The sequence below is a fragment of the Anser anser genome, assembly GCF_964211835.1.
Source record: "Anser anser genome assembly, chromosome: 1".
NCBI classification, from domain to species: Eukaryota; Metazoa; Chordata; class Aves; order Anseriformes; family Anatidae; genus Anser; species Anser anser.
The window spans coordinates 132,460,857-132,488,849 of record NC_139720.1 but is presented as its reverse complement, the minus strand read 5'-3'; the positions used below and the strand labels follow the sequence as shown (position 1 = coordinate 132,488,849).

Here is a 27,993-nt window from a genome sequence, read left to right as displayed (position 1 = left end):
TTTCCTCCTCTTCTGAACTAGTCTTCCCAGCTAAATTCAGATTTTAAATAAGCAGTGAGAATAGTTGGTTTCCCAAGTGAATAATCAACTACTTACACTTTTATCCCAGTCTCAGCTGTCCTAGTTGGTTTGCAGGTACTCATGCAGCAATTGCCAATGAATTGGTTATATCCTCACTTCCTCTAACAGTGTACAACCCTGAAAAACCGAAGAATTACCTCCTTCTGTCTTTCGCAGTGCTTTTAAACTGGTGGTGGGAGGGGCGGAAAGTCTCCCTATCTCGTTGTGTTAGGAAAGAGAAAATTCCCATCAAAAGTGACTCACCGACATTAATCATATATATACCAGATTGAAAGGCACTCAGAACATGAGGACTGAATCCCATTCTCAGTTAAGCAAATTAGAAGCAAATTGCTCAGCACTGTCGTATTATTTTAACTGCCATATCTGTACAATTTTGCACAATGGAGCTGATGAATATGAATTTATTGTTTCTAGTATTGAACTCTTAGAGAGTGCTTCTGAATCTTTCAGAAGAACAAACAGTGAGTAACGTGCAGCTCCTGTTATTCTGAAATAGATAAATAGCAATGCAAAGATTTTTCTATATAAGATCCTTACTTCACTTACCACCTGTTTTATGCATTAGAATAAATATCCTTATTGAGTAACCAAGCAGATGCATAACAGAATCTTCAGCAAACAAGTTACACTGCAGCTTGCAATACTGAAGCTTGTTTCCTAATGACTGGGAATACCATGCATTATTTTTTATTATTCAATAATACTAAATCCAAGTAAAAAATTTAAAGGGTACTGTTTAGATTCAAGACTATTCCTACAGTTAAATGTTGAGGATAAGAGGATTAAAGAAAAAGAGAAAAATAAAATGACTTTACAATCATCTCTTGAAATGTAGCTTGAGAATGAGAGGATTTGTTTTCTTACTGAGAAAAAAAACAACTGTAAGTAATTTTAGGAATATACACACCCTATTGAATCTACAAATCAGGGATTTTTCCCATTCATACTATGCATGCAATAATGCTGTATATTCTTCACAAATTGGACACAGACTTTTGCCTCTCTGGTGTTTTTGCTGATGTTTTTAACTTCACCTGATATTAACCTTCCAGCTCCCACAGGACTACACTCACACCTACACTCACAACTACATATGAAGCATATTCTATTAGCAATAAAAACAGCGTAATTATAAAAAAGTGAACAATACTCTTATTTTTCAGGGTAGTATTCCAATACACAACAACTAGATTATGATCTGTCATGTTCCTGTAAATTCAGGATAAGTTTAGCGTTGCTCGAACTAGCTCAAATCTTGGCATAGAAGAAACCAAGGTCTCACCACAATACAGCACTTGAGCTACTGCTGAGTTAATGATTTCTATTGACATTTAATTATAGCGTGTTTCCTGAAGCTAAGGCACAGCTTTAGCATAAGCAGGGCTACTCTGAGTAAGAGAATTAGCCCGTTCAAATCAACACTCATCTGACAAATAGCTTTAATACGTAGCAATGTGTAACACGGAAAAATGGCTGTGGATGTAAATTTAGTTCCTTACTATGAGTTTACACAACCCAGAAAAAAAATACCATTATAAATAATAAAAATACTTAAGTGCATCCTACTTCAGTTTCTCAAACATAAGAGCAAAATAGTCAAATTTCCTTCTGAGCAAATGTTTCAGTATCAGAGACCTGGACAAAATTGGTGTTTGCTATACTTAATGCATTTCTGCATCTCTACAGGAAATGCTTGTGTGACTTCAAAAATCAGACTGTTCTAGTTCCTCATTCAACAAAAGAGCTTGCTGCTTTGGAGACACAGCATGAGCTGCTTCTGGTGGTCCCCTTTCCAAATCTTGTAAGTAAGACTCCAGAAACGAGCAAAATAATAATCTTGCTCTCTATGGCAGCTGACATGAAGTATGTATTTTCACACAAACATTGTGCCTCAAAATTGTCTTACAAATATTCACTTGGTGAAGCTCTTTGAGGTGGGTTGCTGATGAGGTCCCATCCCTCAAAACCCAACCAAACCAAACCACAAACAGTGGCTTGAGCTGGTCATCCCAAAACTGAGGTACCCAAAACCAATACTCACTGCTGAGAAACTTGGCTTTGCCTTTACATCATTCAAGATGATAATTCAGAAAGCTGAATCCCCAAAGTGACTTTGATGCCACATTTAAATGATCCCTAGTCAGTAAGACAAATTAAATAATAAGAAAAAAACCTAACAAATAACAACAAAAATAAACAAACAAAGAAACAAGTGAACAAGTTGCAGCTACTCAGTAGGATGTGGTTGCTACAGCACCCTAATATAGGAAGCAGCACCCCATAAGCTTCTCTCCCTGTTGTATATGCACAGGAAGACAACCTTGTCTACCGGAAGCTCACATCAACCCTTCAGTAGACAGTTAGCAGGTATAATACCACAGTCATTTGTTTTACCTTCACACTTACCAATTTTCTCATATTGTTCCTGAAGGCATTTATTTTGCAGGTGCAATCACTACTTAGTAAAGCCACAAACACATTCTGATTTTTGGTGACTTGACTTTTTCCACAGTAATTAGTTTGTTTTGGTTTTGTTTGTTTGTTTGTTTTACATATTTAAAATGAAGCACTCCATAAAAAGTGGTAGAGTTGCTGTTTTCCCTGAAGAATAGGTCTACTTTCTCTGGATAAAGATTTTGCATAGTAAAAAACAAGGAAGATTAGTGATAGAGGGGTAATTGCTATTGACGGGCTTAATGCCATGTTGCCATAATTAAGTGAATAAGAGGGTGCAAGACCTCGAAAAAGTCACATTAATGGTGTGAAAAAGTTCAGACTAAGAAATACCAGTGTGGTTGTTCAAGCAGATCCTGTAAAAAGAAAATCAGAAGAAGGTAAACCTTCTTGCTCAGTTTAGAGAGCATGAAGAATGAATAGGCTTGATTTTATTTTAAAAATGAGCTTCTCTGCTCTTTTCTGTGCTAAGTGTTAGAAATCAAATGGGAATTACAACATTTGAGATGTGACTAGTTAAGACAAATCAGCTATGACTAGTTTGTGGCAATATACATAGCATATTGAATCTACAGAGAGCAGAGGGAACCCACCCATGTTCCTGTGAAGTCCCTAGCTCTCAGCAATTGCTCCAATTTGCATGTGGAAAGGCAAAGGCAAAGAGTTTGGGTTAGATGCCTAAAAGGGGCTGATTATAGGCTTTTAAATTTAGGCCACTTAAGCCTACACAGGCTTTCCAAAAGGCTGTATGCTTACAGGACAGAGAGGTATGCATGCTGTAATTCAGGAACATGGAAATAGGCGTCTCTTTTATAGAAGAGCCTGATGGCCACAACAGATGTAGGAATACATTTGGGGTGTGTGTGTGTAGGTTTAAGACAGATGAGGAGGTCTCCTGTCTCAGAGTGTTCTTTAATCTAGTGTCTTGTAGCTTTTCCAAGAACCTGGAGTTTGAACCGCCTGCCAGGTCACACTGGAGAATGGTGAACCTGAGTTTTCTGGGTCTCAAGTGGCTCTGCCTGGCACGCTGGCAGGCCTCTGCTATGGCACCTGCTTTTTCCTTTCCATTGCACTCCGAGGTTAGGCACACAGTCAAGGCTACATATTGCCCTCCAGAAAATGCCAAGTATTTGAAAAGGCTGCGTTATGGCTTTGCAGTTTGACGCCTCCCTCCCTATTTCAATTTAGTCCCAAAGGTCAAAAGAGAACCATTTGCAGAGGCAGAAGTCCATCACCAACCTCTTGTGGAGCCCACTCACTGACTGAGTGCACAGTTCAAAACTCAGGGCTTTTTCCTTTGTCTTCTCCACATCTTACAGCAACGTTTATGACATGGGTTGAAATCTGTGTGAAGGTTTTCATGCTAGATTTTAAGTATGTTTCTATACTCCTGTGACTCTGATTCCTTTTTGTCGTTTGCTTAGACGTGTACTTAGGTAATGCATGCTATAAATAAAACAGATGCCTTTGAAGAAGGACTCAAATGCTCAGGAAGCCCTTTGCAGTTTGAGGTTCACTCTGTTTCCTCTTCAGCTTAATCTAACGTGTTGGCTTGTTAGAAGATGTATGGCGCTTCAGATATTTTCTATTAGTCCTACAAAGACGATTTCACTTCCATTTAAACTAAAAAGACTTTTCACTCATATTATCTGGACTTTCTCATCAATCAGAGAACAAGTCATAAATTGGTAATGTATTAATATGAACAAAATCAGAAAGAGGATGATCTAAACACAAATACGAATAATCAGGAATAACAAGTTCATCTAAATAGAAAACTCAAATTGACTCGGAGATAAGAGAAATGTTGGCAAATTCAGTAAGATTCTATCTTTCACATTTTTAATTCATTTCTGTCCTTGTTATGCACACTGAAACATATGCTTGGCTTTGTGTCTGCTTAACTATAGCAGGGTCTCAGAAAATTATGTTGGTAAATAGGAATAATGACCAATCTTGGTTCTAATAAAACATGGAAGAAACACATGAAGGATCATGAATTGCAGAAGTGTGTGCTGAAAGCCTGAAAGGAACAAGTCACAGGCAACTAATGAGTACCCAATATGATATTGACTAGGAAAGCAAAGTCAGAGTCTGATGGCTATGAAGGAAAAGTAGAAAATGTAAACAAAGAGACCAAAGAAAGAAACAGGCAACAAGGAAGAAAAAACTGAAGGCATTAGAAACTAAGGAGTGCTGAAATGAGCGATCAGATGAAGGCAGGCAGGAGGGGTGGGGGGAGTCAAAGAGAGCACAAAGAGTAACGAATAATTAAAAAAAATGTACTATTGAAAGAGTAAGAACATACACAAAACTTAGCAGCATGTCAAATTTTAATTATCTTTTCAATTACTAATTAGACCTTCCCACTGATTCAATGAAATTACATACTTTCAAAAGTTTTGATGTTACTTTTTTTTTTCTCCCCATGATCTGCTCATCACAAAGGAAAATCATAATCCCTAGGAGCAGAATGGGACATTTGCTCTAAGATAATCTCTACTCCTTAAAATTACAGGAACCCTGATCCAACTTCTATCTTTCGTTTATAAAGAAAGTGGTAGAAATTTCAGTGACAGCAACGGAGTAGAATTTTACACGTGTTCACAGCAAATAAGCCTCTCTGAAAAAAATAACCTAATCTAAAATGGAAATTATCTTTATTAATTTCAGATATCCTTGATTGGAATAATTGCTTCTCCGCCCACACAAGAATCAAGGAGAATGCAATCAGCAGGCATTAGCAGGCACACAGCCACATGATGCACACCAGTGCTACCTGCTACATGCAGAAGTTCTGTGCATACTTATTTGAAACATCTCTGTTTCTTCCTACTAGCTTTACTGGACTGATTTCCTATTACTCAAATGCAGGCACGGTTGGCCCAGTGTCAGTGTTATCACCTGAACACCACTTTCTCTCCTTCCCTGAGGAAAAGAGCGTGGGTACAGAAAGGCTAGGAGGAAACCCAGGCATTTCCCTCGCATCCTTGTAAGCGGCAGGGATGGTTTTAGCAGGACAGAGCTGCTAATGCTAGGGCCTGCACCAATGTGTGAAGGAAGATACCTGGCACTCTGCTCCTGCTCCTTTAGGCACAGCATGGGGGGGATGCTCTGATTGCTCTCTGCAGGCTACAGAGGAAAAGCCCTTGGTACACCCGCTGCTTATGCTTTGAACCATGTGTGCTAAATCTTAAAAAGATATAAAAAAAAGGTGTATTGCCCATAGGAACAGTTACTCATTTCTGTCTTACTGATTTTACTAAAGGTACCTCAACAGCTAGTTATCCATTTCAGGCAGAGTCTTCAGTCTTTTAGCTCAGATTCAGTGGGATCACAGAGAAATCAAGTACATCAAAAACTGGCCTGCTGCCAGCACTGAGCCTTTGACAAGATTCAAGCTGTAGACACTGGTGCTTACCAGGAGTAATCTAGGAAGGCATCCTTTTCCTCCCTTCGACCCCCCCCCCTTTAATTTTAATAGTTAGGAATAATTATTTCAACAATTCTTAATGTTTAACTAGGAAAGAAGAAAGTAGGTGTAATCTGTACAGATAATCTAGCACTAAATATAAATGTCATTGCAGAACAGCTGTTGTTACATATTACAGATAATTAATATTATTCTGAAGATGAACAAAATTGAATTACATCGATACCGTATGTCCATGGATCTCTGATAAATTAAACATACCTATTCACAGCTCTGTGAGAACAGAATGTTTTCCTGTATATTGTAGCAGCTCTCCAAATGCACCAAAGCAAACAGAGAGAGATTAATTGTTGTTCTCTAAAAAAGCCAAGTCTGAAAGAGACACACACCAAATGGGTTCGAATCTCAGGCAAAATGCTCGGGGTACCTAAAGTTTTGCTGGAAACAAGAGGAAAGTTCAAAGGCAAGCAAATTTCCATTTTTGCAATAGAAAGGAAAGCAGTGAGAAAATCCATCTCGTGCATTAATCTTGACATTCCCCACAAGTGACTCAGGCCAGCAGAAGAAAACATTCCCACTATCTGATGAGAAGGACGTCATGTTTCCCACACGGAACCATGGAGAAAAGCCCGAGCAGAGCTGTTTTTACTACTTTCATCCTGAGGAGTCTGTTTGCAGTTCCTTCAGCTGCTCGGAGTCTCCAACGGCAAAGAAAAATAGTTTCCATTTACAAATAAAAGTTAAACTAACCCTCACATATTTAATTAGCGTAAGTCAGAGCATTCATAAACGATTTCCTTATGACTTATTTATTATGGTAATCCTTCATAAAAGCATCTTAGAACCATGAGCAGCAGCAACATAGGAGAAAAACTAGTATTTCCATAGCAATACATGTTAATACACTTAAGATATGCATACTTTACATGGTGACAAGCGTAAAAAAATCCATTCAACAAAGAAGTGTAGAAAATACTTGGGTAAGCTGGAGGAGAAAGCAAGCTCAGAAAGCCACCTGCAGCAACTGAACTTTGATAGTTGCTCATGTCCGAGCCAACCAGCTTCTTTTTCAATTAAAATCCAATTCTTTCAGGAAAGCTGAGTGCATGCGATACTCATTAACTTCGGTAAAAGCCAACGCATTCAGCAACTGGGAAAAAATAAGTTTCAAGTGTCAGGTTTGCAAGAAGGAAGGTCAGTCCTGACATTTCACTCTTAAGTACTCAACTTTCGCAAGCGAACCTACGGCATCCCACCGGGAAGTACAAGAACTAAGCGGAGTTACATCTGCTGCTGGTGCTTGCCGGCTGGTTTCAGCAGCTGCTTGCTCAGCACGCTGATGATTGTGAAAGCCGTCAGCTGTGAGTGTCCTAACCCACATTATTTCACAGCTAAATGACTAAAACCATTGAGAAGAGGCTCGTATCATGCCAGCTCTCTGCCTGTACCCCTTATCAGGATACAAGGGCCAACGCGGAAATTGCGAAATTTGGACAAGCACGCAGGAGGCTGGCTGCGGCAGAGCTGTGTGTTCAGGGTGCTTGCCCAGGAGGTGAGGTGCTCCTCAGCATCACGGCCACGCACGACATCCCACCCCGCTCTCCCAGCCGCCACTGTAATGCCTACGCAGCCACGAGCTCCTTGTCCTGCCCCATGACAGTACCAGATAGCTCCTGACCTTCCGGACGAGAAGGATGAAGAGAAACCTGACTGCCCTTCTCCCATGAAGTCCACCTGTACCTCCAGAAGGGTGGGAGGAACAGTGCGAGTGCTGCTGAGACAAGTGGGACATCGGAAACAGGTGGAGTCTGCCCAAACTACTGGGATGCATCCTAAACCCGTGACAAACATCTGAGGATGGCTGGTTTATTCACAATCATGGATTCATTCCACAGTAGACTTCAGGAGGGTTTCAAGGCAAGCAACTAAGCACTGACATAGTACTTAGTGTCTTCGTAAAACACATAAGGGACAGCAGAAGATCCAAAAATGCCAGTAATAAAAACCACAAAGCAAGTTAAAAAGCCCTTAACCACAATGCAGGATTTGAAAAAAAACCCTAACCTTAACCACTCACAAAATAAGAAGGAATCAATATGAAACAACTAAATAAAACAGAACACTTATGGTAAGCAACAGATTGCAATTTATTCATCTTAAAAGTACTTCCCAATGCAGTTACTCAGCTGATTTTTTTTTTTTTATTAATGTGACATGAAATTTGAATTAAGAACAATTTTTCTCTTTTTATTTATACACATGGGAACCATTTACAATTCAAGTGTGATTTTTCACTCTATGCCTGGATGACATTTACCAGTTTAAGCTGAATAGCTTTTCTGTACCAGTTTAGGTCTTTCAACTAATTGCTTTTTCACAACATAATGTATTGAGAAAGGACTGGAATTACTGAATATAATTGTATTGGCAACCATGAAAGACAAATTATCAAGTGCAAATATTTCAAGTTTTTAAAGTCAAGTCTCCCTGTTATGAACTTATTTCCAACTTTCTTCCACTTTGCTTTATTAAATATTTTACTATTTTCTACTGGAACAGAAGTGTTGTACAAGGATATAAAATATTCTTTAAGTGTTTTCCTTCTCTCTCCTTATCTTGCATATTACATCACTCACCCCACTTCACAGTTCAGCTGAAAAGTTGCAATTAAAAAAAAAGTAGAGGCAAAATAAGTTAAAAGAACACCACCATAGAATATGCAATGCTTTGCAATTTCAAAGAAACAAGTTTTTCCACTTCTCACACTATGGTGGTATAAATAGATGGAATTTAATTTATTAACAAATTTTCCCATCAATCTCCAGTATCTCACTGTGGCTTACAAAATCCTTAATCATGTCTTTTTTTTTTTTTTGCTTGCTGTTGAATTTGGCACAGACAAGACAAGGATGAAGCGTCTCCAAGCCATGACCTATTAGAAGCTTTCAAAGAAAACAAGAAAAATAACTTTTTAAAAAGTGACTTGTCTGGAAAATACAGACACTTATATGAAAAAAATAAAAAAAGTTTTACTTAAATTTATTTTTTAATAAACTCTAGATAAGTGCTTATCTTAACCTGTCCAGAGATTACCAAGAAAATAGGATGAAAGAGTGTGAAGAGAAAGAACAACATATCAGCTACCTTAATTGGACTGATGAGTTTCCAAGAATATTTTAAAAATGAATGCTTCTGGAAAACATGTCTATTACAGGGTTTAAAATATATAAAAGACTATTATAGCTATTTCAAGAGAGAATACAGCCCAGGAAAGTTTCTCTCATGTTCTTCTAACAAAGTATAAACTCCAATAACTTCATTTCCCTTCTATTACCTGGTGCTCAATAAATCCACCAAAAAAAAAAAAAAAAGATGGCCACATAGGTATCCATATAAATTCATTTGGTCCGCATTTTTTTCTTTCACTCTGCATACAAGCTAATATGAATATTTACTAACTTTCCATAAGCACTACTCATAAATATATGGCACATTGATGTGAACTTGAGGAAGGATTACAGAAAACTTTATAAAGATATGTACTTATTTCACTAACGTCTGACAGCTTCACTATTAATGAAAGAAGATATCCAGCAACAGGAATCTTAAACTTAGCTAACCTTCACCCAGCAGGGCAGAAATGGTAGATCTTTGTTTAGCTTGGAGTGACTGCTGTTCTAATGCTTTAGAGAATCCCAGCCTTACCACTTCTCAAAGTCACTCGCATGCATCATCTAGCAAAACAATAATAAAGAAGGCTGTTGATCTTTAATAACTGAAGAAAATAAACTGATGCCAGACATTCTTTGCTCAGTTAAAAAAAAAAAAAGAAACTCAAACTACTGAGAAGTGGTGTGCTACAACAAGCCAGACAGTAAAAGAAAAGGGAGAATACCCAATTCTCCTTACATGTTACATTATCCTTGGGATGGGATAGTCCACCTTAGTTTAAAGAAGTCCAATGTACGGTGAGTTCAGACAACTGAAAATTAAGATTCGTCATAATTCTTTATAGAAAGTTAACAATTGTTATTTTTTGGATCCATATTTTAAACCATAAACTAGAATATTTATAATTTTAAATGTCAAATAAGCAATCCTTATAAGGCTGCACATCTTACAGCAAAAGCTTTTTAAAAGAGGTCTTTAGGTATATTTCACGCTATAGGTTTGATTAGTAAAATACTGAAAACTTAAGACTAGAAATACTCTAGTGAAGCCTGTGGTACTACACACGCTGAGTTCAGTCCCACAGAATTTTATCTTAATCTTTACTGCTGATAGTCCAAAACCGCTTATGTAACTACTTCCACGGTAGATAAAGATGAACAATATAACCCACAACCTTTATCACCATAACGAACCATTATGCACTTTTTCCATTCAATCAAGATAGACTCCTTGATCTACAAAATCTCATGGTCATCTATGAAAACATGACCCATTTGCTCCACTGCTTATTCGGGGATCTTCTCAGGCATCGTCTGACCTGCTCCTCATTGATCTTGTCCCTTTCCTTGAAAATTTCCTTGAAAAACTTCTCTTCTAATCCACCTAATCTGCCTGGATGGGCTCTACATTCTCCTCTCCCAGTTTCCTCCTTTTATTCTTCTTGATTCTCTCTGACGTGCTTTCCTTTTTCTTCCTCACTTCCTCTACACCCATACTAGATACTAGCAATATACTAACAGAAAGGGACAATAACTTTGAAATCACATACATTAAACTCTCAACTAACCCCCCAAGTACATTGCTTTCCCCGATTTTACTCTTCTTACAAAATAGCATTCAGTAAGTGTTGTCTGATTTCTTCTTAGCTTGAAGTAAGTGTAGACAAGACAGCTACTGGAGCATTGCCACAGGGTAAGCTCTGTGGTAAGACTGCAGCTGAGAAGCCGATGTTCACACTGCATTCCCCACAGTGAATATGAAACAGTTCACCCTTGATTTTTCACGTATCATGGAGCAAGAGCATTTGTAATAGACGGTAACTACTTAACAGCTGATTTGCAGCAAACTAACATTTGGGTTTGTTTCATTGCAACTTTCTCACATTTCAAAAATGTAAATTCTTCAGGAAAAGCAGTTTTTCTCACTGTCACTTACCTACCAGGGATCTTCATAGTCAAATTTTCTATCGCTCTTAACTGCTTTACATAGCCAGATAAATGTAAAGGAATGATATTGTAAGTGACAACCACAATTTTTACATTACATGTTCTCCTGAATTTTCCATTACACATCCATGATATTACATAACAAAATCTTCTGAGACAGAGTCTGTGAAACCTCTCTAAGAGCCTTGTTTGTGTTTTTTTAACCTTGTGCAATCTTCCTTGTCTGATAGCTGCTTTTTTTTTTTTTAATGAAGGAGACTAAAAATTAAATAGTTTTGACTCATTGTAAACAATGTGACAGAGATGCACTGTAAGTAGTTCAGAGCAACTAAAAGTTTAATCCCTTTTCTCCTAGGGTTCTCCCTTAATTTGAGGCTTCAGAAGTTATATGGCGTGTCAGAAAAAAAAAAAAACTCTCTGACTGTGTGTATTCTGGGAAATTAGAGCAGTGCCCTGTCTTTGAATAAATCTTTACCTTTTCAATCTGCACAGTTCTTGGTATCTTTTCAGCTATACACACACAGAGTAATGTGACTTTACCATAACAGCTGGCTTGACTATCATAAATAATTGACGAGAGTTAAATAAACTCCTTGGAACAGAAAGTTCAGGATGACATGGAGACTCCCCACAACTACCCCACCTGGCAGCAAGACGACTTCGCCCTCAGATACCACAGCAGCTGCTAGTCCCCATAGCCCAGAAGGTCCATGAGAAAATTCCGAGGTAGCAGCTCAAGTAAATATTTTGAATGTCGCATTCACAAGGAACATAACTGGGCAGTTGGGTGCATGATCGTAATTATTCTGAAGAGATGCAAGTGTTATTAAAGGAAACGCTTTCTTCTTCCCTGTCCATGAAAACTCCATGACTAATATGTAGCCAAATTTTCACAATTGTTCTCTCATTTCTCAAGTCGCTGAGCAACAAGCATGAAGAACATCTTTAAAGTCAGGCAGAAGACAAACAATTTACAAAGCACTTCTGACATTGCTGGCCTAAATAAGCTAGTGGTCATCTCTCAGCTCTCCTCAACCAGTATCAAAGGAGGTCGCCTGAATTTCTCTTGAGCAAGAGAAACAGCTTTCAGACTGAGTCCTTCTCGTTCTTGTCTCTCAGCTCATTCCCCACTTCCCATTTGCCCTTACATACCACATGCTGCCATTTTCTCCGCATACCAAGTCTCATCTTCCCTTTAAATCCAAAACACCGGGAAATCAGCCCTCTAGCCTCTTGCTTGTGTAGGATGCCCCTGACTCTACCTCTTTTGAAACATCTCCCCTCGTATCTTGCCGAGTGCGGCAGACTGCATGTCCTAGCTTTCACATCGGGCCAGGTGAGAGGAGACTGTGGGCCTGAGGGGAATGGGTCTTCAACGGTTCCTCTCAAAGATGGTTAAGCAACACACATTTCTAGCATTAAACTCAATCCACATAGCTTCCCTGTGTGTGCATTCACCAGGCCCAGGGAGATAATAAGGCTGAGACAGAACAACTTCTGGTTTGGGAGGCTGTCTGGAGGAGGATTAAACAGCGAGGACAGAGCTTACTCTTGCTGCTGGGCTTCTGCCAACACAAAGGAATGGGATGAAAGGACCTGACCTCTGAAACTTGCCTGAGGATTAAATGAGCTTCTTAACATTGTGTACGAATGTAACTGTTTTGATTGTGGTTTACTGTCCTACTACACTCTAATAAAAGTTTTTCTCTCAGCATAAACCAATTACATCAACAGCCCTACATATCCTGGGAGCGCATGAACACTTCCTGCATGAGTTTCTCCTCGGTGTGACACTGAGCTGTCACACAGCCTCCTCTTCTTACTGAGGGAAAATAATCCTCCTTGGCCCACGGGCAGGTCAGGCACGTGCTGCTCACCCCAGATAGATTCTTGCTGGACACCACCAGGTCAATATACACAGAAACATTTCTTATTACACATAAAAACTCGGTACAGCAAGGATCCTTCAGATAAGTTGTTCTAAGATCTGATCTCAAAAACTTATTTTCTTTCCTGACATGACTGTTCTCAGTGTTATCTTCTCAAAGTCCGATGTAAAGTGGACAAAAGGGTGGGCTCCAACAACTTTACTATAGAAAACATGGATGTGTGAGATGGTAAAAGTTGCTTTGCAGCTTCTAAGAATATTGTGAGCAATGGAGAATCAGAAGCAGATACTGTAATAATGCCTGACAGAAAATACATCACAGATAGTGATAGTCTCTGTCGTCATTTAAGATAATCTCTGTACCCAGGGTCACAAATACGTCAAAAACAAAAAACATTCTTCCTTTTCAGAACAACCCTGCAGTTTGTTACCCTAACAAAAATGTATATTGCCATAGTACACTTATAATGGGCTCCTATTGTGCTGGGTCCAGCCTCAAAAATTTATCATCAAGAAATTACTCCTCCAATCCTTATTATAGGCAAGCAATATGCAAGTAGAGTGACACGTATTTGGGCATTTATCACACATATAAAGAACACTGCTACCCCTCAAAATGCCCCATGCCTTAATTCTCAACATTACCAGGGAAGAAGTGATTCTTAAAGCAGCATCTGAATTAAAAATAAAATAAAAAATGTAGCAACTTCTGCCATCTAGATGATTTAATTGCCATAACTTAGAATAGCCTTTCTTTCACATACTACTAATACATGGAGTCCAGTCCTGTTAGTTATAAATACATCCAACGTAAGAATAATCACATACATTGCCAGAGTAAAGAGGCTTTTGTGCCTGTGGCAAATCAGCCTTGGTCACCTTGACTGAGACACTGAGCGAACAGCCGGGAAAAGAGAGTTATAAAGTCTTCTGTAGGGAGACAATTGTGGAGTTGATAGGTCACCATTAATATCAATTTCATTCTTCTGGTGAAAAGGTGGGCTCTAGAACACAGCCGCTGGCTCTAGGCAGCAGTCCCACAAGGGACAGACCACAGATCCTCCTCGTTCCAAATTCAAAAAGGGCGGTGGTACTGCAACAAATCAGCCTCAGTGAACTTCTGCATATACAGTGGGATACTTGCGTTTAGTAGTGAACATTTCATTCTATAACAAACCACTAATGCCTCCCCAAACATTAACAATGTGACAAGGCTAGCTACTGATAGTTGACTAGAAACTCATTCTTTCCCAAATGGAAAGCTCATCATTAAGTCCTAGCTCTTAAGATTAAATAAGAGATCAGGTTAACGTGTAGGGAGAACCACATGAGCAGAGTTCTCCATCCTATGAGTGAAGACAACTTCCTGAAAGGTATTCTGCACATTCGGTGAGCACTAAGCGACAGAAACAAATGAAGACAAACGCTAAGTAAATATTTAAGCTACTGAGGCTACTGCCTCAGCTATGAAGAACATCTCTGTGCTCTTCCAAGGATCTTGCAAGGAGCCAGAGATGTCAAGAGCTGTCCTGAACTCCAGAAGAGCTAAGGGGCCAGAGGACTGCAAAAGAGGAAGATAGCTAGGTATCCAAGGGCCTAATATTTTAACAGTAACAAGAAATGTGAAGCCTGCTCATCAGAAACAACCCTCCCTCACACACTGGACAGCAACAGGGAAAACCTTGCAGTAGGAACAGAAACTTTGAAAGGGGAACAAGAATGAAATTATTCTCCTCCAAAACGTCCTTATTTCATATATCTATATATTTATGACCAGGCTTCACACACAGGTACTTAGCTCAGTCCAGTTCTCATACAGTCTCCTCTGTAGAGGACTAATGAGTGCTAGGAGTTCAGTCCAACAACTTTGTGAACGTTACGTAAGCCTAATACTGCTCAGCCTAAGTAGAAGCTGCCACTGTTGGGAAACAGAGTCCCCTAAATCATTAATCTTTCTACATCAGCATATACAGCACTGGCACATTCCTTTCTCTTGTGCATTTCCAAAGGCATACATTCACAGCCCAGAACAGGGCTACAAAGAGATGATAAAGCACCTCAGCCTATAAAACAGAGGATCTGGCTAATAGGCTGGTTCTGAGGAACATCCAAGATGAGAGGGGAAAAAAAGAAAGGACTCTTTCCCCTTTTCTGCTGAAAGGCTCAACACTCTGCTCCTTCTTCACTTTCACTGAGTGGCAGTGGTTAGTCCAGTTGGTTTTATCTCAGCTACTTTAGGTACACAACTCATCACAGTAGTCTGTGGTTAGGAGACACTACCAGTTTTACTTGTGAATTTACTACCAATATAAATACTTTCTAAATCTCATTTTGGTCCAAAAAGCATGTGGAGTTCAATCTGCTAGTTTCCAGAAGTTATTAAATATTTATAATTCTAAGTGCATAAACTTGGAAATTTCTTTTTTCCAATTCCTTATCCAGTTGCTACTGTGTTAGACCACCTATTGATAAATAGCAAGAGGCAAGTTTAACTCTTCACTATTTTGGTGAACATTTGAAGCAAAACAAGAAACTGTTTGGGTCTTTGCATTGACCAAACTCAGGACAACATGCATTTTTCAGGACTACAGTACCATTGTAAGCCTAAAAATGACTAAATCTTTTAAATGTTGTTTAAGTGCTGCTATGAGATAAAACTATCTGCTGGAAGCAAGTAAGGGAGAAAAAATACACAGGACTTGTGTATTTATTTAATCACTTTGGCTCCAAATAGTGTAGTAATATTAGCTGTTTTTATAATTGATAAAAGGTTGTACAACTGGAAAAATAACTGAATTGTTCTTGACAACTTTCACTTCAAGCTTGAGTTTCAGGGCTTCAGTACTTTTAAGCATCCACCTATTAAAGCAATTAACTATTTAATGTATTAGCATTATATGGATAATAGAAGTTTTGCTTACTGAGAAGAAGAAAAACATTGACTGGAATAACAGGAGTATAATTTTGATAGTCTTTTGCATTTAGGAAGTTAGAAATGCATCTTTGCAGCCAATTGAAAGAAATATTTAATGCTGTTTTAAAAGCATCATGATGAAAAGTTGCAAAGAAAATGTTGGAAACAACCTTTGATTTCCTTGCTTTTGTTTCAGAACATTAATCCAGTTTGATAAAGATTTCACAAGATGTCTTTTACGTCTGCATGCAGGATTCCTTGGCCTTGAAACATGCATAAAGTTTTTCAGCTCCCTTTATTTCATAAACATGAAATACATTGTGTTGAGCTGAAATCTAGCACAACTAAAAAAGGGAGCTAGGAGTAGATAGAGCTACGGAGTCTGCTCCTGAATCTTACTCATTTTTGGTGTTTTACAAACAAAATTTTATAATTATTTTTTTTCCATTTCCTTAATATGAGTGAAAGATCCACACTTTAAAGAGAAAACACTTGCACCTATAAACCCTTACACTGAATTTTGATAATGAGACCTATTCTCTCTGTGTCAAAACAGTTTGGATACCAGCTCACTTCTTGGCATCAGGTAACGCACGAATCCAGCCAGGATAAAAACAGCTCAGTTCAGGACAAGGCTTATTCTTATCCACATCACATGCACAAACTCAGTCCACAGTACCAACTTCAACCCTGGGACCATGCTTTCTAGCAGATCACTGCAGTTATGTCAAGTAATCAACATGAGGCCTACAAGCCAGCCACAGATGCCAAATGGTACATAAGTTAATGGGTTATGCAGATTGCCTATAGTCCTTAGGACCTTTGTACAAAGGTCCTTCCCCCTCTACTCAGCCTGGGTGAGACACATCTGCAGTGATAGGGCCAGTTATGGGCTCCCTTATACAAGAGAGACCAGCAAAGGGCCATGAAGATGATTAATGGACTGAAGCATCTCATACAAGGGCAGGCTGAGAGACTGAGAGAAAAGAAGGCTCAGTGGTTCTTATCAACATGCAGAAATACCTGGTGCAGGGAAGTACAGACAGAGCCAAACTCTTCTCACTGGACACCAGTGAGAAGACAAGAGGCAATGGGCACAGACTGAAACACCTGGAATTCTTTTTTTTTTTTTTTTAAAAAAAACAACTGAGGGTTATCAAACACTGGAACAGGTTGCCCAAAAGGACTATGGACTTTCCACCACTGAAGATAACCAAAACCCAACTAGACACAGCACTGAGCAACCTGCTGCAGCATACCCTGCTCTTAGCAGGAGACTGGACTATGCAATCTCCAGAGGTGCCTTTAAAAACAAAGTAAACAAAAAAAAAAGACACACAGCAAAAAAACAATACCACAAATAAATAAACGAAAAAAATATCTCCCCATGTTTTTCTGATACAAGTCATATTAGACAGTACGTTTAAAACTGGCAGGGACGCACATAGAGAAATGTGATTATTAAGCTGACAGTGCCATTCATTGAAGCTTATCAGTAGACTTGAGCAAGTTATTACTTTCATTCTCCACCCTTTCCAGAGGAAGGAAAAACTATTTTAAAACCATAAAACTTCTGCTGTCAGATAAACAGCAACTTTTATCTACAGTAGCTTACCATCCTGCTGAGAAAAATGTAAGTGGCAAAATATCATTTAGAAAACAAATTAGTATATCGTGCTATTTTCCCCAAATGATTTTAGAGGGTATTAACATGCTAATTAGAACATTGCTGAAATAAAAAGTACCTATCAAGATAAAAAAAGTATACCCAATAGAATATTCAAAGTTATTATGAAAACAAATTTCTTTATAATGTAAACTGATAGCACACACTTTTTCTTTATGCAACTTAAAGTGTGCTGGCTGCACACTCATACTTCATCTATATGTGGCCAATGAAAATCACTGCCAAAAGCAAGAGATCTCCTTTAGGCTACCAAAAAAAAAAAAAAGAATGTAGCAAAAACATTTGCCTGAGTAACTCATTACCAAACTATTCAAGAAATTAATAAGCTAATTTCAATTTAAAATAAATCCATCAAATTTAGGTTTTATTTTACTATTTTATGCCAATGTTGGGGCTGACTCAAAATAACTTCAATTCAAATCTGAATGTGAAGTTGCCTGAAACTGTGGCTAGGGAAGGAATCCAAGGAAACAGTTCTGGTCTTTTACTGCAAATCAAAGAAAACAATTCTCAAAATAAGAACTGACGTTTTCTGAAGTCACAAAACAATAAAGATAAGGAAGACCATTATTTTCTATGAGTAGCTTATGCTAATCTCACTGCCTCGAAATTCCTCCAGAGCAGTGGTAATTTTCCTTTGGAGTTGAGGGGCAACTCCATTTGAAACCCACAAATATTGGCATCTATCTGACCCCAAAACTCAACTGGGAACAGCACTGCCCTAATCAAGTCTCTGGCCTTGCCCTCTTACCAGGATACGTTTGTATGAAAGTTTTGTTACAACTCAAGGTCTCCTGGCTATGTTCTCCTGCAGAAAGGGTTTTATATTTGCTGAAATGGTGAACTGTGTACTCAACTGCATGTTGTACGCTACTTTCATTCATGCCAGAACAGCATCACCCGTTGAGTTAAAGGAGGCTTATTCATTGTCAAAGAGAAGACAACATGAAAAGATGGCATGAATCTATGTCTTCAGCCAGCCTCATGTCCCTTACTAACTGAGGTAAAGAGGATGAACTCAAGTTTGGAAAGCATTTATCCAAAGCTGGATTTAGTTGCATCCTGTACTGTCTGCACACTTGTGCCACATTAATAATTGTTACTAATAAAACACTGTGGAAATCCTATAAAATAGCTAAGGTTGTTCTACCCTCCATGTCATGATGATTACAAATGAAGTCAATGCACAGTTAGACAGCATTGAAAGTCTAGTAATAAAGCCATTTCCAGAGGTCAAATGAGACAGACACCTGAGAATGCTTAAGTGGTGCTGGAGCATCTGACAGCCCAGCAATGTCTGGAGAGAGGGGGAAAAAAAAATCCAAAGACTTCTTCAGCTGATGCCAGTGAGAGAAGAAACAACTCCCATTTGTGTTAAAGGGATTAGGATCAGTGCTTTGCAGACAGACATACACTCCGAGCCACACAGAAACCAAATATGTTTTAAAAGTTCCACATGTAACAGGAGCAATGCCAAAAATTTTATCAGGATAGAATTTACTGCATTACATTCACTCATAGCCAGATCACAGCTCACAGCCTGATACCTCTGCTGCAAAGCAGCCTCAGCTAAGCCAAGGCCATTCCAGAGGAGTTTCAGAGATGAGAAGACGCATTAACAGATTTTAATGTTTTGCTAATTTAAGTGATACTGCAGTAAACCCACGATAAAGCCTAAATTAATAAAGTTTAGAATAGGAAAAAAAGAAAAGACTGTTGTATTAGATCACAAAGCCACACAACTCTTGTCCATCAACCCAACACACATTTTATACCAGAGCCATCCATGGATCAGGACTGGTGTTGGCCCCGGTGCCAGCCAGCCAAGCACAGTGCCTGCTGGAAGGGAAGCGAGGCATGATTTGGAAGCCAATTATTGAGTGTTTTTAAAACCCTCTTCAGATCCTTCTCTAACAGCCTGGCTCGCCTATGGCTGTACAATAGGATTACACAACATACTCCCCAACATTCTGAACCAATGTTAAGGCAAAGAAGCTGTGAAACTCATCAAACCTCTGGCTAATTTCCATGGAGCATTGCACTTCTGCTGCCATTTCTGGTTTCTTTTTCATTCCAGTGCTTCACCTATCATTTAATTCACTTATTTAATGATTTATATAGCACCTATATCCTTAGCTATTAGCTATGCTTCTCATATATAGCCTTAAAAGGACTTGTTTAGGTTCGCAGGGTGAGGGGGTTCCTTCTGAATGCACTATGTCAAGGTTGTTAGAAGCCAGCAGTTCCTGATCTCCCAATCCATTTTTAAGTGGCAAATTATGAAAACAGTCCACATGCTCTTTCTCACTAAATTCAGTTTTATGATATTCCTTGCAGCAAGTGAGAGAATCTGCATTTTGGTGAGAAACATTATGTGAAGTATTCTATAATTTTCACTTTAAAAGGATGCAAGAATCACTAGCTCCTTACAAACTTGACATATTCAGCACGCACACACAAAAATTTAAACAAGTCCTTTTAAGGCTGCATAGCTTCTGCCTTTAAAAAAAAAAAACAACTCAGATATTTGCTGGACTGGGTTGCTAGCACTTCCCAGGGCTCTTCTCTGTCCCTGTACAAGAATCAAACTACACTCTGCACTCATACACATGGGGACAAAAGCCCATCCCACTCCTCACCAGAGGGGAAGGGATGACTGGGGGGACATTTCTTCCACTCTGCAGAAACTTTTAAATTTAAAAAAAAGTGCCTTATAAATGGTGTGTGGGAAAAAAAAGTGGGGAAAATAGAATTGGACTACTGATTGCACTAAAATTACAAGCTATTTTTTGTCCCAGTGACACTAAAGCTCATTCATTTTATTTAATGCACTTAACTACCAAACTTGGTTTGCGTAAGTTCCACATTTCCTGCCCTCATAACATCGATACACTTTAAAGCCCAGAAGACCAATTGCTACATAGGATTTTACGTCTCAAAGTGATCTGCACACATTGTAAATACACTCCACTCAATAGAAAAGTATAGAGATGAAAATATATATTTTTTTCTCCAGTTTTTATGCCCTCCAGCACATTTTGTCTCCATGGTTACACAAGGCTCTATTTTTCATTTACTCAGAGCGAAATAGGAGCCTTTGAACAGATAGATATACACAATGCTAGTAGTCCTTACATGCAGAAACCACAGTGCAAATCTTTTAAATCTAAAATTATTCTGTGAAAACCAATGCTTTTTGCGGACCCCACCAGTTTTGGCTGGAATAGATGTTTTTTATTCCAGATAACATTTGTGATGAGAGAACATGAGGACTCATGCAGAACAGGATGGAGAGCACAGTCTGACGGAGAGGTTATCCAGAAACTACCCTGCTTCCAGAGCAGAAGCCTCCTAACTTCTAACCTGAGTTTATTTATGCCTAGCTTATGATTCATTCATTGCCATTGCTGTGCTTTGGCTGAAAAAAAGTGTTCTTTTTCTTTCTTTTCTGTTTATTCCGTTGATGTATTCACTGACAATAATCACACCCTCCTCATCTTTCCTTTTGCTAGGCGAAGCGAAGTTACTCCCTTCCAGTCCTCAAGATCATAGTACCTCTATTTCCGTAAGTGTTTTCTTACAGTTCCTCCAGACATGAATTTATCTTTCTGAACATGGGGCTTTAGAAATGTACTCAGATCCCCCATGACACTGTAGCAGTGCCCTAAGCAACGGTATAAACATTTCCCTTCCTTTACTGAAAATCTGACACCTGATATACCCTCCAAGGCCTGTGTTGAGAAAAGAACAAAATACACACACTTCTCAGAAATGCAACAACCATTAAAGACAACCATCAAAATATTCTGGTACTACATGGCTATGGTAAAATTGTGCTTCGTTTTTCTCTCATCTTCCATTCTTCATTATTCATTGTCTTTAATAATGACTTTCTTTTTCAAAAGCCTTTCACACAACTGATGTCAGAATAATCTACAGGTGCCTGAGACACACTTTTGCTTCTTCTCAATGCTCAGAACTGTATTTGGTATTCTTCAGTCGTATGTGAGCAGCTCTGTAATGACTGATCTATCAAACAGCATTGAGATTAGATTTTAAATTGTGTGTCAGACCCTTACTGTATTTTGAGATGATGTATAATGACACAACCAACCAATATTTGCAGAGAGAAATATTATATTTTAGAAGAATAATCAATATACTTAAGGGAAAGAATTCATACACAGGACTTCTGACTTCGTGGTATTCTATAGTCATGTAGGGATGGATATCATAGTTCTCAAGATCCAGGAAGATCACACACTTAAGTTTTATAATAAATCAAAGATTCTATTTTTCCAGGCACTCACTTATACAAGTTATCTTGGTTTTAGTATAGCACTTCCAACATAACTACAGAGTGGAGGTAGAAAACATGTCTAGTTTTGAGGCCATATCTAGATTGTTTTTAAGGTATACTACACCTTACCACATCTTCAAGGCACTGTGGCTTCATCTCAGTCTTTGTTCGTTTGCTTACTTTATTTTTAAATATGAGGAGCCTCTTTTATTTGTATCAGTTTCCCCTGTAAAGAACTCAGCCTGACTTTTGATAACTGTTACAGAAGCCTTTCACCTTCAAGCCAGAACTTGTTTTGCAGCATCTCTACTTACCCTTTATTCTCAAAGGGTTAATCCTACATTTACACCTCCAATAAGACATTTTCTGTATGGTTCAGACAGTTTGGGGACTTTGCTTTATTTATTTATTTATTAAAGTCTCCCCCATGTTTCACTCCCTTATCTCTTTAGCTTAGTTAATTAAATTAATTATTCCCTTAACTTCTGCTAAGTGTTTTGTTCACTCTTCTATTTGAAATGAATTAAATGGTGAGCATTTATTCCAGGACTGTTTTCACAGACAGCTCTTCTACAAGGTCATTCCTATGTACAAAAGCTAAGCCTGAAACAGAGTAATCTTTTCATTCAATAACTACTAGGAGAAGAAATATGTAGACTATTACATCCAGAAATATCTACCATTATTAATAGTATCTTCTCCAAGAAATAAAAGTTTCCCATCCACATGTATCTCCCAGTAGTATTTCCTTCCCTAGTGACATAAAGGCTTTTAGACCAAGTCTGAACTTGGCATTAGGACTTCAGAGCAGACGCCTAACACCATCCCACTGCACCTGATGTCTTAGCATCACAGAATATCATGAGTTGGAAGGGACACAACAAGGATCATCAAATTAATTGGCACCACACAGGACTACCTAAAAATTAAACCTGTCCTGGAATTATGCAGAACATTAGAGAGTAACTAGGTCTTTGCTCCACATGATCAACTATAAGGCCTTCCAGGCCCCTAGGAAGTGGGATAATCTCACCACCTCCATGCCATTTGGGTACCTCATGAACAGGTTGGGAAGCACAGTGAAAATTGTTGTTTTATGTCATGCAGAATTCATTCAGAATCCATTTTTAGAGTACTCCCTAATGACAGAAAACTTGAAAACTTCAGCAACTTCACCAAGGTTTTTAAAGACTTCTTCAGTTTGTGGCTAATTATCTGACAATTTTTTCAGGGAGATCCAATCAATCTAACAGATGATTCTTATCTACTGAAGACAGATACATACAGATGGACAAAGTCTGAAGTCTTAATCTTGATTTGGCGTTTCAGAAACACCTCTTACCTTTGTAGTGTAACAAATGCAGCTGTAAGGAATCTCAGTACAGTTATATTTATTAACACTTTGCATGAGTCACTATTTCAAATTGCCTTATGCTCTACTTAAAACCATATTGCCATTCATTTCCTTTGAACATTTTGCTAAGTGCTCCTAAAACTTTAAAGCCTTGGGGAAAAAGATGTAGGAGAGAGCCGGAACACTTACACTTTCAACAATGAGGCATACAAAGATCTGTTCCTCTTCTTCCCCATTCAGATTCATGAAATGCAAAAACCACCAACAAACCAATCTTTTACTTAACGTAACATCATCCTTAAAATTTTACAAGTATAAATTCCATTTCCCACAGAAAATGCAACATATCCCCGGTGAGTGCACACAGCACCAAGGGCAATGGCATAGCACAAAGATAATGATTTAAAGTCTCAACTGCAGCCACGTAAGAGAGCAATAAAGCCAATACAAATGGATAATGTATGCAATTTTTGAATTAACTCAGTTTGCAACAGATTTTCTTTAAATAGCATGTACTGTTCTGTGCCTCTTTAATCCTAATTTTTTTCCTTTTATCAAGTTTGGCAAAACAGAAAGCATAGCACCAGCGAAGCACATGAATTAGGGAGAGGAAGGGGACTGAAGTTTGCTTTATTTCCTATATACGAGCTGCTCGCACCAGGAGTTTCGCAGCCTCTGGCCCCTGCCAGTGGGACTGGTGCAGGGGCAGGGAGGTGCCGCGGAGCAGGAGGATGCTCAAGCTGCAGCCCCCTCCAGACACAACAGCAACAGGATCTCCTCTGCTGAACCCATCATTCTCACTCATCAACACTTTGCCCTTTTCCTTTCTTTTTTCCTGCTAGGCTCAGGCTCCATTTATAGCTGGGTCAGGGAGAGAGTGGGACCGAGGACAACTCCTCATTGACTTCAGGCCACGATAGGTGCTCCCGCCACCCTGCTCTCCCAGGCAGTCCCTTGTTTCCACTACACATGAAGCCCACACCTGAATAAAGCCACAAGAAGGAGGCAGAGGCACAGGATAAAGATGTCCATCACAGCAAAGAGCAAGCTTCATGTCTTCAGCCAAAACAAATTGATGGGGGAAAACTTGGGTTAAATATCAGGGCAGCAAAAGTGTAGCTTAAGCTAAAAGATCATGTTGCCCCAAGAATATATTCAGGCTGATAGAAAAGATGACTATCAGTCATGGAGTTCTGGAAGAGTCATCCAGCTGAAGGAGTAAATTGAAGACAAGCTACTTCTGAGGCAGAGCTCAACATGTTTATGTAAGGGATTATGCACTGCTCTTTGCATCAGTAAGGGGCAGGAATCCATGGCCCAGGAGTCCCCTCCCCCCCAGTCTCACATTCCTAGATATTGGTCAAATGGAATTTTGCTAAACTTTCCAAATGTTTTCCTTCCAAAGAAATCACTTTCAGGCTTTGAGTAAGTACGAAGAATTTCAGCCTCAAAGACCAATGCTCTTTATATAAGACACTATTACATCAAAACAGAATGAATAGGCGTCTTTGAAACCTTTGGGAAAAGGATCAGGCCCCTAATTTGCCAAACATGAGTAATAATTGCACTCGCTTGTTTCCAGAGCCCTTTTACTGTTTGCTATTGCCATCCTTTCTGAGGATGAACCAGATTCTCAGGGGAGCAATAATTAATAGACTCAGTCAAGAGATCATTTCCTCTGGTCCCTCTGCAGTGCTAAACAGCCTAAGTCTCCAGGAAATAGAGTAAAGTGCGAGCAGTAAAAAGAATGCAAGTCTGCTGCAACCAGGAGGGAGATATGTATTGAAGCAACGGGTGACGTGAACGTTAAAAGAAACTCAAGAAAAAGCTACTCTCCTCCCTACTCCTGTACAGTTTTCCTCAATGCTCAAGTTATTAAGATTGGAAGTACATGTTTCAGTGGTCGTTTTAGAAGAAGTAACTTACATACATTTATAAGGGTATAAGCCGAAGAGAACTGTTCATGAGCCAGAAACCACCAAATACTCCCAATACATATAAAAACATGGGGACTAAGAAGTGGCCTGTAGGATCACGGCTGGCTCTCCCCATCACAACATCAAGTGGCAGGCACAGTTTTGGTCTTGTAGCAGGGAAGAGGCACAAAAGCATTAGAAGAAGGCACTAGAAAACAGGCTGTCAAAATAATTACATGACCTGAAACCTTCTGGATAAATCATTTTCATGCATCAGATCCAGCCTACATGCTGTAAAAGGGGCATCCTTCTTCTACAAGCATAGCTGTGAGCAGAAATGCATCAATGTTATTATCATAAGTTACTTGCTTTATTTATATCTTAATTTTTATTTTTTTTTATCCACAAAGGTATATTTTTCATTCACAGAACTCATGCAATTACTTCTGCTGCTATCAAAACTGCAAGTTTTTCATCATTTTTGTTGAAAGACAGAAGTTACCACTGAAAAGAGAAGAGATTTAAGGAGCAGTATTTTAGGATAGAATTGGCCAAAACTCACAGGTGAGCTGCCAGTATAACAAACACTGAAAATAGTGCCACAGCTGGAAGTCACCACTATGTCAAGGAATCCAACCTTGCATTAGAATGCAGCAAGGAGCTCTCGTGTTTACAAAACACAAGAAATCCCCATAAAGAGAACGTTTCCAAACAGATAGCCAAATGCGATTTCAGCAAGTTAACTTAAGTATCTTCTAGCAAAAGAGACAAGCTTTCTGTTACACCCTCAAGACACAAACACGTGATTGATCCCCTCTCCGTCCTGAGTGGTGGCTATGCCGCTGACATTATTGAAAGACCAATGAGAATGGGGTGCCTGGTCATCTTGTTGACAACCTCAAGTGAAACACTACCAACGGAGAAATAACAGAACAGCATATGCAAACGCAGTACTAAAATGCACACAAATATGTAACCAACACATTGTAATATATATATATACACACACGAAAGACATAAGACAGACACTTGTGATTATGAGGTTCTCTTTTCCTAAATCAATTTCTTCTTCCGAGCGTGGCTGCTGGCTAAGGCGGTGGGAAGGTAGGTCTGCCTTCTGGCTTGGCCTTCGCTCACGTGGCTGTGTCAGCAGGCATGTTTATAAGCCAGGAAAATTTATGAGAACTTCTAACTCAATCTCTGAGCGCTGTTCTTCAGTAACACTGAGAGAACAAAGCTGCAGCTGAAGCCGGGAGCTAGCAGCCTCCAGGACTAATGAAAACAAAGCCACTGGTCATTAGTTGAGAAGTCTGTTGAAAGGACTCTGGATTCACCAACTACTCACAAGTGGACTGGATATCTTTCAGCCCTTTTTTGTGTCTCAGCAGAGCTTCTCTACAATGAAGGCATTACACCAGCCCAGAACGCGCATCAAGCAGTGGCGCAGGGCAGCCGAAGAGCTGGTGGTCCTGCAGCAACTGGCATAACTATAACAGGGTGACAGGCAAAAAGAGACATTCGTTTTCCTAATTTTGCTTCAACCACAGACACTCTGAGGACATTAAGAGAAAGCTCGCATAAAATTAACTTTGTCTGATCGACACAATCAAAAATGCCTGTTTCTTACCTGCTTATTTGGAGCCCGATGGAGAAACTGCACTTTGCAGTTCAACATTTGTCTAAATACCTAAATACATACTGTAATGAGTCAGAGCATGTGTTGTTGCCTTCCTCTGGTCACCCTGCTTAAGTTGCACTCACACGTACTTTAAAATGGATCCACAAAGATAGCTAGAGGCGAGTTCAGGTGGAATCAGAGAGCGAGTATGAATAGCAAGACATTAATTCCTCATAATTCCATTAACTGCAGGTACTTATCCCAGAATAAATGAGACCTCCTCTTCTGTCCCTTGCTTTTGCATGCTTAATAGATCACCATCAATCCTACTCATTTAACAGAAATGTTAATAGTATTACCTACTAGTGGAAAAAGAAAGTTTCACAACAGAAAACAGCAAGATGAGTCACCGAAACAAGATGACTTGCTAAAACCAAGGACATACACACTTCCAATGCTGTTACCTCTGAATGTACAAAAACACATTAAGCACTACAAAGAAAGCTAAGAACAAGTTCTGCTTCAACAGATCATGTTTGTTTTTTTATTAAAAACCATGGAAATGATGTGCTCAAAAAAAGAGGAGGAGGGGCAGCATAAAGGTTACTTTGAGAAACTTATCTGCCTGCTTAAGCAGGACACTGTTTCTGAGTTTTAGTTAACCAAAATAGCTCTAAAATGACAGAGTATGTTTCAGATCAACAGTTTGCTCTAGTGTTCAACTCCACCTGTGCGCTGACTACCTGAGAGAAAATAAGCGTTGATTTGCCTTTTAAAAGGAATAACACAATATAACACACTTTAATGCTATTCTCTGTAGTATATAATACACCAAGGTATCAGTTCATACAAAAATAACTCCAGTTTTGCAATATAGATTGTCAATGATTTTAAAGGAAACTTATAGGACATACTGTTTAAATGAAATCAAGAAGGGAAGCGTGGTCAAAAGAAAAATGCATCCTAAGAGAATTACTGAATTATTGAGAACTAAAACATACAGATAAAAGGCATTTGATAAAAACCCATTTTTCAATTGTAATAATTACATGGGACATAACAGTGTAAAAGGCACTCTAAGGAAGGAAAAAAAGACCAATAACTTTACAATTTGAGTTTTCATCAAGACTTAAGTTACTGGCTGAACTACTTGCAAAAACATTGCTTCCCTCCACCCCCACAAAAAAAACTGATTCAAAATTGACCTGAGACTGCACAAAATCTAAAA

At 38.9% G+C, this 27,993-nt stretch overlaps 1 protein-coding gene across 6 annotated transcripts in view; it reads right to left on the bottom strand.

Annotated features, from left to right (window-relative positions):
- The window catches only part of ARHGAP6 (Rho GTPase activating protein 6), a 325,502-nt gene that overhangs the window by 123,729 nt on the left and 173,780 nt on the right, over positions 1–27,993 (bottom strand). Inside the window, exon 1 of one of the 6 annotated variants that reach the window (XM_083821916.1) lies at positions 97–27,978. The exons of the other annotated variants lie outside the window; for them this stretch is intronic. Coding sequence (XP_083678042.1) covers positions 97–143 — 47 coding nt within the window. The 5' untranslated portion in view covers positions 144–27,978. Of the gene's footprint in view, positions 1–96; positions 27,979–27,993 lie in introns of those variants that run through there. 6 annotated transcript variants of the gene reach the window in all.